This window comes from Stegodyphus dumicola, chromosome 10, assembly GCF_044657685.1.
Source record: "Stegodyphus dumicola isolate Sdum_Otavi_A_Nest chromosome 10, ASM4465768v1".
Taxonomy (NCBI): Eukaryota; Metazoa; Arthropoda; class Arachnida; order Araneae; family Eresidae; genus Stegodyphus; species Stegodyphus dumicola.
In genome coordinates, this window is record NC_140777.1 from 22870625 (window position 1) to 22884476 (window position 13852).

The 13852-nt window shown below is 34.1% G+C and overlaps 1 protein-coding gene across 1 annotated transcript in view; it reads right to left on the bottom strand.

Moving 5' to 3' along the window:
- Positions 1-13852, bottom strand: part of LOC118181365 (rho guanine nucleotide exchange factor 7-like) — an 84917-nt gene that overhangs the window by 15505 nt on the left and 55560 nt on the right. Inside the window, exons 15-17 of the mRNA XM_035350496.2 lie at positions 13759-13845; positions 12579-12663; positions 84-138 (exon numbers count right to left, since the gene is read on the bottom strand). Coding sequence (XP_035206387.1) covers positions 84-138; positions 12579-12663; positions 13759-13845 — 227 coding nt within the window. The remainder of the gene's footprint in view (positions 1-83; positions 139-12578; positions 12664-13758; positions 13846-13852) is intronic.

Consider the following 13852-nt stretch of genomic DNA (forward strand, 5'->3'; position numbering starts at 1 on the left):
GTAATGAAAAATATTACTGTAAAATGAAATTTTTATATCATGCCAATCAAAAGGTTTAATGAAAATTTAAGCTGCTTACTTACAGATTTGAGCTCTTGAATTTGATCTTTAAGCATATAAACTGTGTCCACCAATGTCCTAAATATTATATGAAAAAAAAAAAAAAAGTTTACAAAAACATACTAATGATAACAACACTAATAAAATATAATTATAATCCATATTTCTCTCCTAAATGGCAATCAGCAGTTACTTTAAGATACAGCACAAATTAATAGTCATTTCAGGGCTTGAATATGAATGTTCCCCCAAAAATACTACCAACAAAAGTGGAAAAATACTATCAAAATATAAGAACCCTTTCCTCAAAAAAACCTCCTACTATTTTAAAAATTTGATGTAAATGATTATGATCCATTTTACATTATATTTTTTATCATTTTACATTAACATACATGACAAGATACAAGATACATGAATACATGATATCATTTATCATTTTACATTATATCATGACAAGTCGTCATGATAAGCCCATGATGCAAAGACTTTTTACTTTTCTAACAATAGCTCCTTTACTTTCTTTCTCAACCTTTTTCTGTAATTTTAAATTACAATATTAAAAGATCTAAAATTCAACTTTATGGATTTTTCTACTTATACTACAAAACAATTATTAAAAACTTTTTGACCACCTTTTTGAGTCTATCTTTTTTAAAGAATAATTGATTTTAAAATTTAATTCAAGTTTTACACTGAATGATATTTATTAAGATTTTTGTTTTAAAAGAGTCAGAATTTACTTAAATTTCATTCAATTAATAAAGTAATCACTTTCTTCGTCAAAATTAAAAATTTTCATTGAAGTATTTAAAAGTTTTTTTTTTTTTTTTTGGTTTCAAAATTTCACCTTTTGTTCCAAATTTTAGCCTTTTGAGTGATTACTTTCTCACCAAGGTTTTTTAGTTTCACCAATGAAGCCAAAATGGCAAACCTGTACATCACCACTTCAACGTGGTGGTGGTGGTAGTAGAGTTATGGCGCAAAGGTCTAAAGGCCATATGCGCCAAACGCAGGATTTGTTTTTCAATATATAAACTAAAGTACAAATTTTAGATAAAGAAAAAATGTCTAAAGTTAACAGCACACTTATACAATTGAAGCAAGTAAAAAGATATTGAAATGGTGGGAGGAAAATGCTGATATGCAACAATGAGATATGCAATATAGATATAAAATCCTAAAACACCAGATTCATTAAAATTCTAACATAAAATCTCAAGACAAAAATCAAATTAAATAATAGAAACCTGTTTCTTTCAGGTAGTGAAACAAATTGGTATTGACCTCTCTTCCGATTAAACGGTCGAGAGGCAGGTCGCAGCTATTAAAATACTTCTCACAAAGACTATTAAAATATGGACACTCAATTAAAATGTGATGGACTGACAGACAAACATGCTCATTCTCAGCTTTTAGTAGATAGCTATGTGTTGCTCTAGTGCGACCTATTCTAAGCCGAGTCAAAATAACTTCCTTCTTACGATTGCTAGTAGTATCCCAATGCTCTATTTTAGGCTTCACTCTTCTCAACTTGTTGTGAAGTTGAATGTCCCAAAGTTGCTGCCATTTTTTTCTGATTTTCTCTTTGATGACACAACAGATATCTCTAAAAGGGATGAGGCGGCTGGACATTTCAACAGCATTGAGATGTACAAAAGCTCATAGTATATGGCAGTCAGTTCGGAGGTTAAGATTGAGGAAGCGTCATATAAATGTCTGCCATCCATGTGGTCACCAATTATAAGTGACATCCGAACATGACAAGTTGACTTGGATCCATCTGCATGTATGGATTTTGTTTGTTTGTGTAATTATGGCAAAGCCTCGAGGCCTATCTGCCTAAGGGAAGGGATGCCTTCGTGGAGGACTTTTTAAAGGAAACTGGCTCGTATACACGTTACACATGGGGAAAACCACGAAAACGCCCATGCAGCCAGCCCGTTCGCGGGATTCGAACCTCGGACCGAACTACCAGTGTTCAGCGACTTTACCGCTCGGCCGCTGGTGGGCCCGTATGTATGGAAACATAACTGCTGTAACTATGCCTGTGTTCAGCAAAAATTTGTCTGTAGATGCTCTCATTAGTAGTTGTTTTGATGTAACTGTGGAAAATATCAAGAAACTGGATTTGTGCATTTTCCCAAGGTGGGATTTCAAAATGCTGTACTGCTTGTGGGGCAATATCAGACAGGGAGAATTCTTCAATGAGAGGACGAACTCTGACAGGAAAAGAAGGCACAAAGGACGGACGTGCCTCAAATAAAAGGTCACAGCTATTATCAAGTCAACACAGTTTATATGGATGGTCAAATTGAGACAATATATTAAAATACTGTAAAAGAGACAACTCCTCACGCCTCAAATGGAGTGATGGTTCGTAACAGTCAACATAAAGGCTCTGGACAGGAGACGTCCTGAAGGCTCCAGAACAAATCCGCAGAGCCTGATGGTGAACAGGATCTAGTTTTAACAACACTGAAGACCGAGTTTACAGACCAAGTGGATCTGTAAACAGCTGAACCGTAGTCCAGTCTAGAGCGAACAAGCAAAGCGAAGCATGGAGCAACACTCTGCACCCCAGGAGGTGTTTGCCAGGACTTTTAAAGTATTTAAAATTTTTGTACACTTCTTTCTCAAGTTTAGGACATGAGGAAGGAAAGTCAATTTTCGGTTGAACGTCACCCCTAAAAATTTTACTTCAGGTGCAACTGGAATCACTGACCCATTGAGGATTCAGAATTGAGCCCATTCAAGCTCAAGATGGAGACCTCACTTTCTACAAAAGTGCACGCACACAGTTCTGTTTCGAAAACGTAAATCCTTGTTTGTTTGCCCATTCCTGGATCCGGTTCAAAGCGACCTGGAGCTGCCTCTCTACATGTTTTATAACTGCACCTCGACAGCTAATTTGTAGATCATCAACATATAAAGATCCTGAATTGGTGGGAGGAAGTTGTTTTAATACAGAATTTATTTTTAGGCAAGGTTACACTAAGCACATAGCCTTGAGGCACACCCTCTTCCTGCTTGAAAACTTCTCACAAAACCGCTTTGATAAGCCGATATAATATTATTCTTTTCCAAGAAGTAGACTATGCGACTGTTTGCCATTTTTTCAAACAACTTGCATACGCAACTCGTAAGGGCAATTGGCTGATAGTTGGAGGGATTCCTTGGATCTTTCCCTGGCTTAGCAATAGGAATTACAACAGCTCTCCTCCATGCAATGGGAAGAGTACGCTCCTTCCACACTCTATTGTAAAGAGAGAAGGGCACTCAGTGACTTATAGGACAGATGCTTCAACATTTTGTAATTCACGCCATCAAGACCCGAAGACCTATGTGTCTGCAACAAAACTCTCCTTAGTTCAAGCATAGTAAAGTCTCTATTATAAGGCTCAGATTTGGAAGAGTTGAATGCAGTAGGAGTTCTTTCAGAGTGCTGCTTGATAGAGAGAGAAATGCAGATGAATAGTTTCTGCTGGAAGAAACGGCAGCAAATGTCTCACCAAAAAAATTCGCAATTTCTTCTATTGAGCTAAGCAATCGGCCATCTTTTTCCAAAAAGGAAAGTGAGTGGTCTTTATATATTCCGCATGTTTTTCTAACTTTTTCCCAAACCCGTTTACTTTAGTTTAATAGGTGTAGAGGATGTTATTGACGACACATATGAAATCCAAGAATTCCTTTGGCTCTGCCTTCTTACTTTTGTGCATTTGCTTTGGCTCTTTTAAATGCTATGAGGTTTCACAGAGTAGGATATCTATGAAAAATTCCCCATGCTTTTTTTCTGTTTTTTCAGTGCTTCATGACAGTCACGATTCCACCATGGTTTCGTATATTTTAGTATTTTCTCTGATGTTCTAGGAACGGTAAGCATAGCTGCCTGAATAATAGTATTAGTAACAGCTTCAACAGTGTCATCGATATGCACATCTTCTATTATTTCCTCTGTGAGTTCTGCAATGGTAGAGAAGAGTTCCCAGTCTGCCCTATCGAGTATGAACCAAGGGGATCTCGACATGGGATTTGCTCCTCTTCATGCAAGAGATATAAAAATGGGATAGTGATCGCTGTTGTAAAGATTATTCCCCCCACTAAAAGTGCAAAATGGCAACAGAGATGGTGAACAGATGGCAAGGTCGAGAGCGTGGAATGTCCTTGAAGGTTCATGGAAGTAAGTATCCTGCCCATTATTCAGAAGACAAAGGCTACGTATGATCTTCAATCATCTGCTCAATTTGTCTTCCTCGGCAATTTGTATCTTTACTGCCCTAGAGCGGACTATGGCTGTTAAAATCTCTTATTATGATAAAGAGTTCAGACAGCTGTTCCATTTAAAGACCATTATAAGACCATTTAAAGTTTTCTGATTAATATGCTCATTTGGAGAGAAATACAGAGAAACAAATGAAACAACATCAAAATTTGTTTGAGTCGCAACAACTTGGAGGGATGTCTTCAAAGAAAGTTTGATGGATAATCCAGTGAGGTGACAACACCTACACCTCCACTGGCCCACTCACCTGCAAGGTTATCCTTCCTGACGAAAGAAGGACAAAAGAAAACCTCCAAAGTTTTGCCTGTTGTTCTGGTTTCAGATTTGTTTCCGGTATTGCTAAGCATACAAGATGATAAGCATTGATTATAGCTTTGATGTCGAGTGAATTCCGGTGGAAACCGCGACAGTTTCATGAGACGAGGGTGGCCATTATGAATGGTTTTTGTTGTTTCTGTGCTGCTTTTTAGTTTTTCACGGACGTAAATGCCTTGGAACTTTTAGATCCTCTTCTACTTCCATACTATCTGAATAAGCAGATTCAGAAATCATCCCATCAAGAGAGCTATTGCTGGGGCTTCTATTTTTATTAATTATTTTCTGACTCACATTTTTAGGTTTACTTTGAATTACTGTTTCTTTCTTTCTTTCTTTTTTTTTTTTGTATTAAATCAGTTGAATTTTCTTTTTTTCTTGTTGGATGTAGTCGGTTGGGTTTTATTTGGTAGAGTCTGCGTGCCTATTGATGTTTGGGTGGCAACTGTATGAGATGATTTAACAGCACTGGCGTATGATGTATTTGGTTGAAGCTGTGTGCTCTGGAGTAATCTTCTGGCTTCAGCATATGAGATTTCTAGTAACTTTTGCAGTCAACTTCTTTTTCCGATTTCCATTTTGGGCACAAGCGAGAAAATGCTGGGTGCTCAACCTTGCAATTTATACACAAAGGGCATCAGGTGAGCATTGCGTGCATGTGAGGTTGCCACAACAAGACGTCTTAGAATCGCCAAAATGCTGGTATTGGAAGCATCGCATAGGGTTTGGAATATAAGGTCTTACAGAACAATTTAAGTATTCGGCCTTAATATTTTTAGGCAGATCAGGCGTGTTGAAGGTCAGGATCATGTGTTTTGTATTAATCAACTTGCCTTCCTTACGCATCTTGATCCGCCTAACAACGCAGACATTTTGGTCAGACAGCTCGGATGTGATCTCTTCTTCAGAAGCATACAGAAGATCGAATCCCGAGATTACACAACGACAATAATTCAGTGCCTTATGTGCTGTTACAGTGACAAGTTTGGTTATTTGAAGTAATGATGCAGATTGAGTTGCCGAAACTGTATCAATAAGCAAGTCTCCAGAGCGGTAGACGCTTTATATTTCTTGGCTCACCAATACAAGAATGGATGCATTTATTTATTACGAAAGGAGACATCTTATGCAGCTCGCTAGAAGGACTAGAGATAACAAGGAAACGGGGACTATTGTTAGGATTATTTGCATTTGCATCTGTACGTACCTTTTTAACAGCAGATTTTTCAGAACTAGTGCTTTGACCGACTTGACTAACTTCAAAGTCTTTAATTAGATAAATCTGAGAGTTTGCCATATTGAAGAGAGGAAAGATTCAACTCCGATGGGCCCGCTCACCACGGAGGGGAACACAGATTCCTGTGTTAAAGCTAGCCAGACCTTTACGCAAATCGAAGCCCCACAGTCGACTTTCCCGAAAGCAGGCACTCCTGAGAGCTTATCCCCAAGCCGCTGACACAAGGACTAGTAACGAGCTGATTGACACCCATGAGAACAACTAAGGTGCCTCACATTTAGCTGAAGCAGAGGCCACAGCAGTGTGTTGGAGACAGTACCTCGCCCCTCAACTACCAGGACCCTCCTTTCCAGCGACACGGGTCTCCACGCACGGCAAACACTTGGGCAGTTTTTACGCCACTTGAAAACTTGAGACAAGAGCTGTTCCAGTTTCTTATGACGAGCCCCAACCTCCGAAGAGGAGAACCACAAGGGAGAAAAGAAGGAAAAAATTATCAAGTCAGATGAGAGGAGACGGAAAAGAGAATAGATCACTGAGGCTCCAGGATCATGACATCCGTCTCACCAAGAAGATAATCTCCTTAAGGGCTAGGGTACCTCGGGATTGCCACACCCGTAATCACAAGGGTGCCACTTTAACGATATTCTTAGTTTCAATTACAGTGCTCGAAGTTTTTAATTACTTCTTGTTAGTTCTAATTAAGTCTTTTCACCTAAATTTTATAACGTTTTAAATTCTTTGGATTATATGCTATATGTTTAGAGGTAAAATTCTGATTAAAATTTTTCACTGAAGTATTTTATTATTTTACTTACATTTTTAATTCTTAAAATTAAATAGAATTCCCTTTATTTAAGGTACAAGATTCTAATTAGTCAATTCTAATTACTTTGTTTTTCTTTGCTTTGGGGGAAGGGCCAGAATTTTCAGGTGAACTGTTATAATTCAAATACAATGAAATTTTTCATTGGCTGATTCTGGATACAGAAAAGCAAGGATTTTTGTAGAAGAGAGATTTCCATGTCCCCCCCCCCCCAACGAAGTGGCATTAAAGTTGATTGAATTCCTCGTTATGTTCATATTTCATTAATTTTTTGAATTGAGGATATTGCTTGTTTGACAAGTTTTGTTTTCATATTTTCTAAATTCTTTGTAGCATTTATAGGATTATTTAAAATTTATTAATTATGAATTTCAATTTTTGGTCTTTGTGAAAAATTAGATCTAAATTTCTTATTTTATGTCTTTACTGATATATATATTATATACAAGATAAAAATATGCACATTGAAATACTAATTTTAATTTGCAATAGTCTCTAAATTCTCTATTTAAATTTGGACATTTCTCAATTTGGATTTTTCTTTCCACCCTTTACACAACACTGGTGATGCAGATCATTTGCGAACTGAAATTCAAACAACCATTATGAAAACTTTTAACAACCAATGAAAAAATTGAAAATTATAACATTTTCCTTTTGAAATAAACTTTTATTTTGGAATACGACACTTTTTTTTTTTTGTTTGTTTCAAGTTTATATTGCTAGCTAAACTGCTGCTTTATCTGTCTTCAAAATTATGCCTCAAAACTGTGACAGTATCAATGAAAGATATTTATGAACTAGAAGTAAAAGGAGTATTTTAATTAAAACACATTTAACCATTTTTTCTTTATGCATCCCACATGATGCCAACTTTTAAAAAATATTTCAGCGAGTCTTTGCCATATTTATCAATTTTATTTTCTGGACTCAAAATGGAATATATGCTCTATTCTGCACAGTATCCACCAATGGGGGGAAAGTGTGCTCTATGATCATCTGGGATTTAATAAATGCCTTAAGGATGTGGTTACCACTACTCCAAAACTAGTGATAATTTTATGTTGCATGTGAAATGAAAATCATTCAGCATAATAATGTTTATATTAAAGAGTGATTTAACAAGTGTTTAAAAGATGAAGTACTCTGAAGGTCACCAATCTCTGTTAACATAAATGCTTTTCATTGCATTAAAATTTTAGCAATTTGATTTTAATATGAGAAAGCATAACAAAAAAGTTCACAAAATGAAATATTTTAGTTTGAATTTTGAAAATGTAGAGCTATTATCATCAGAATAATATTAAAGTTCTATGGTATTAGAATTTAATGTAATGATTATAATCATTTTGAATTATTCCGAGAATGAGGTAAATATGAAATAAAAGTACAAGGATAAATTTTGAGCATTAGTAGAAAATGATATAAAAGGGTTTCTGAGTATAATGTAGAAAGTAATTAAATGTTGCCATATTGAATATTGTTATAATGAAAGTAAAAATACTAATGATTCAAGAAAATGAATAATTAGAATAAAAGCCATGTAATTTAAAATTCATTAAAAGAAAAAATTAATTGGAAATCAGTTTCAATGAATGTTACAGTTACATAATGGGTTATTGTACATAAGGAACAGAGTACACTGAGGTAGTACTGGCTCAAAATCACAAACGCCTATTTTTTTCTCTAAATGATTATTTCTTTTACTCTCTTGCACAAGAAAGAGTCAAGAGCCATCTTCTTTATGTTTGAATGTAATACTTTTTGATACAGAATTTTTTTTCAAATTATCGAATGTTTTATTGCAGCTCCAAAAGAACAGTTACCTTAAATAATGAACTGAAATTTTTCAAACAACTAATTCAGTCAAAATGAATATACCCAATTTAATGGAAATATGTTTTGAAGAAATACAAAGCTTACTTTTTTGGTGTAAAATAGGGAATGAGAAATGAAATATACCAACAATGGAACCATAATTTTAATAGAATATTACAATATTTATGATGTTTTAATGCAATTTATAAATTGTGAAAATTAGTATTATAGTTTTTTATTATTATTATTTTTTTTTATATTTGCTATAATGTTGTAGGGTTTTCCTTATTTTGCATAACAAATTAATTTTAAGTTTGATACTTGTACTTCTCAACTTCCCCACACATTCTCTCGCCAGGATGTAAATTTAAAGTTAAGTGAAGTGCTTATTTAAACGGGTGAATCTCTCAGATTATTCAGAGCGTGTTTCACTAGCCAAGCTCATTTTTCGTTGTAATTTTGCTGTTATGCTAGTAAGCCTTTTGGCCTTATCAGATTTAGCATCACGCCAGTTAGGTTCTTGCGAGTCCACCTCTTAGGTGTAACTTAAAGGCTATCTTTTACTATTTAAGTTTAACTTAACCTATATTCTACATTTTAGTTTTCACTGCAAGTTGACGGTGCTTTTGTAATGCACGAAGACAGTGCCTTTCTGTTAACTATTTTGAATTAATAAAGGGTTATTTTTACCCTTCGTCTGAGTCAGTAGTTTTATTCACGCCTGTGCGGGAATTCGCCAGGTCATTACAGGGTCTATTCTAGTGTATGTGGAACAAAAGAGAAAGACTTTATAATGTATTAAGATAAGTAATGGGTGTATACAATTTTTATATTTGCAGTATGCAGCAAAAAGTTTTGAAAATCCTTTCCCACCTGGAGAAACATAATCATTTGGACTCTGAAAAAAGAACCTCTTTTTGAAATTGGACTAAACATACAAAATTTTAATAAGATTCAACCAAATAAACAAAAAAAATGGCTATTTTTGAAAATACAGTGATCAAAATTTATGTTTAAAATGTTAGAAGTTCAAAACTTAAATCTCTAGTAGCTCTTCAAGTACCCTTTTTAGCATGGTTACACACAGTTTCTGTTCTACAAGATAATTATAATAAATCCTTCTGAATTGTGTTATTTCAAATTTAATTAGCCAAATGATTCTTATATAGAACTTAAAATGCATAAACTGGATTATTCAGAAAGCTTGTTTGCCATACAATGATTAGTTGCATTTTTAACTAACCAACTTTATTCTAAACTGTACTGTCATGTTATACATTATAACAGACGACAATTCATTATTTGTAAAAGAATTTGTTTGATTTTATGCAATTTTAATTATTACTATTTTTGTTAATTATTACTATTATCCCATCAAATATGGAAAACCAAACGCAGCATTTTTGGCATATTCTGATTTTTAATTATTGAAAACATAAGAATGCAAGCAAGAAAAATATTGTCTGACATGCATGAAGATGTGTCGACAGAATAATAATGCCAAAACTGGTTTTCAAAATTTCATTCTGGCAATTCTGAAACTGAAGGTGCACCATATTTTGAGCTGAACACAATTAGCTGAAGCTCTTGAAGATAAAGTAAAGGCAATGACTGAAGCAAATGTTGAATAACAACACAAGAAATCACTAAGAGATTAAATTTATCAAATTCGGCTGTTAAAGATCACATGAAATGACTTGTTTCATTTCAAAGCTCAATACATAGATTCCATTGCATTGATATCTTTACTTTGTTTCTCAAAAGAGGGGGGGGATATATTTTTGAAGTAAATCATAGCTGGTGACAAGAAATGATTGTTTGCAACAATACTGAATGCAAGCAGCCACGAAGGAGGAGAGATGAATTTGGCTAAAGCATTTTGAAAGCCAATATTCATTGACTAAATGAACAAATAATAATAACAATAAAGGTTTTATCTATTTTCAAGAAAATTAGTTTGGAATAAAAAATTATTACATTAAGATAAATGATGAGCATTTATGTTATTTTTCAGCTAATATAATTACTGTATTTATGCGAATCTAATGCGCATCGTTTTTGGCCAAATGTAGCATTCAAAATTGGGGTGCGCATTAGATTCGAGTGCAAAGTTCGCCAATGACGTCAACCAAATTTAAATCATAACAATGGATTACTGTATTTCTCGACTACATTTACCATTACATTTATCGTTGACACATTATTGCATAGAAGATACAAACTGCAGAGTACGTAATCACGAAATGGAGGGCAAACAGAGAAGAATGCCATATGATGCTACTCTAAAACATAAAGTAATTCTTTATGCTGAAAAAAATGGCAATAGAAAGGCAGGGAAAGAGTTCAACATAGCTGAGAGCAATGTTCGCTTGTGGCAGCAACAGACATTGGCACTGTTTGCAACTAAAGCTAGTAGAAAGAAAGTCACTGGCCCTCGCAAAGGACGACACTCTAAAATTGAAGAAAAAGTTTTGGAATTTGTACGTGAAAGGAAGAAGAATGGACAACCTGTGACTAGTGACAACGTAAGAAATAAAGCAAAAGAGGAGGCTGAAGTTCTAGGGATATTGAAACAAGAGTTTAAGGCTAGCCGTGGATGGGTGGATTGGTTTATGAAGTGGATGGGCTTATCTCTAAGACGCCGTACAACAATATGCCAAAAGCTTCCTGCAGATTTTGAGGGAAAACTACTAACATTTTAGCGGTATTTCATCACACTTCGGAAGAAAAAGAATTTTTCAATGGGGCAAATTGGCAAAGCTGACAAGACGCCAATTTGGTTTGATATGCATTGTAACTACACCATTACAGAGAAGGAGACTAAGGAAGTCATCATCAAAACTTCGGGATGTGAAAAACAATGCATAACAGTAGAATAACAGCAGGCAATAATAATGGCAATAACAGCAGAAGGGTGCAAACTTTCCCCTTTCTTAATCTTCAAATGGAAAATATGCTCTAAAACCCCTAAGAATGAAAAGCTGTTCCCAGATGATGTCCTGATTCGAAACCAAGAGAAGGGGTGGATGACAGAATCATTAATGGTTGATTGGCTCCGAAATGTTTGGGAACGCCGTCCCCGTGGGCTCTCCAATCCACCATCAATGCTTTGTCTGGACGCATTTCGTGGTATCTCACTGACGATGTGAAAAGGAAGATGCACAGCCTAGGCAGTGATCTTGTTATCATTCCTGGAGGGATGATGTCTGTGTTACAACCCCTGGACGTTAGCATAAATAAACCTTTTCAGGGGTACGTTCAGGCGGAGTACAAAAAATGGTTTTGTGATCCAAACTGTGAATTGACCCCGACAGGAAAAATTAAGCGTGCTGCACTGCACATTGCTGCACACTGGGTTTCTGCTGCATGGAAAAGCATTGAAGCACCAATGATTGTGAAATCTTTCAAGAAATACCGCATTTGAAATTCATTGAATGGCAGTGAAGATGATGTGCTCCGGAACGCTGAGGATGACGATGATGAGGAAAGAAGAAATGAATCTGCTTCTGACGAAGAGACCTGCGAGGATTCCAGTGATGAAAACATTAGTGAATAAAGATGTTTACTATTAATCACTGATTGTAGAAACTGTTAGCTAGATAGAAATGTTACAATTTATTTTATGTTCATATTTTACAATAGGTACTGTATAGACGGTAGTGGTAATTAACAATGATTGTTTCATATAACAACAGCCCACTAATAGGTTAATTCAATGTTCTGCTACTTTATGTATAAATCCATTGTTGTATAAAATATGGTATCTACATTGAAATAAAATTATCATACCATTGATTGATAGTTTATATACAAATCCATTGTTGTATAAAATAAGATTCAGTAAATTCCTCATACCATTGATGTGCATTACATTCGCTGACAAACAGTTTTTTTTATTATTTAAAGTTTTAAAATGGGGATGCGCATTAGATTCGCATAAATACAGTAGTAGCAAAAATCTGCCAACCTAAATTGGTATCGACTATCATGTGTAGAAAAGTGTAATACTAATTGCACTTTCATGAGACTGCAAAACTTACCTTTCTTTAACTTCTTGACTATCATCATCATCAATTATAATTTTATCTTCTTCAAAGTTTAATCTAGGAGGAGCACTTGCAGTTGCTGATGAGAAAGAATATTTAGTTTACATATTTAAAATAAATAAACTGAATTCAATAATGAAGAAATACATATTAATATAAATATATTCAAAGATCACATGAATAATTTAAATCTGATAACTGAAATTCAAAGGTAATACTGAAATTTACTATAACTACTTTAACTCATTTAAAAATTTTATTTTTGTTTCATAACCTACCATTTTTGATAGTCCTAAGAATATTTCCATTTTTCATTAGGCCTCAGGCTGCAAGAAAGGGCTTAAATTTGGAATTCTAACCCTAATATGATTCAAAATATCTGTGATTTAGGTAATGATTGTGATGATAAAGGAAAATTAAAAAAAAGGCAAAAGTGCGAAAAAAGGGGAGGGATTAGAAAAATGCTATCTGATTTCTCAGACTCAAATACACATCAATATTCATTAGAACAAATTAACTACTATTTTGATACAGTAAAATATAAATAATGCAGCATTATGTTATGTTAAAATACAATTATGCTTTATCCTTTTCTAAACTTTTTAAACATATTTTAAGTAAATTTCTGCAATTAGACAAACAGAATCATATAATACATTACATCATGCAATAATACATTATTGCGTGATGTAATGTAATGTTAATGAATAACAATTACGAGTAGTTCTAAAAAAAAAAGAGTATTTTTTTAATAACAAATTCTTGATTTTCTTGTTAAAAAAGTTTAATACAAAAGCAGATTTTACTTGTATACCTCTCTCCAATATTCAAAGAAATTAACACAACTGATCTTGAAATGTGATCAAAATAATCCAATGTATAAATAAATAAATAACCTGTTTATCAGTTCAATGATGGCAATCATTTAAATTTATTAGGAATATACAATCAAAACTTCTTTTTTCTTTTTGATTTAGTAAGAATGCTTGATCATCTTAGAGGTTGAAAAAATAATGTGTAACTAAAAAATACTTTTCATGAAGTTCAAATCTAAATTTGACATCTATAGTATGTACCAGCCATAGTTCAAAATGAATATTTATTGTAAAATTAAAATTTTGCCACTCTTTTCATAATATTTTTATGCAAAAACAAGAGGATAAAAAATTATTACCAGAATGTACAGTGTTTCTTGTTCTATCACAGTTGTTTAAAACCTCCTTTAAATGACGTGAAGGCAAATCTCCTTCAGATTCATGATCTGTAAC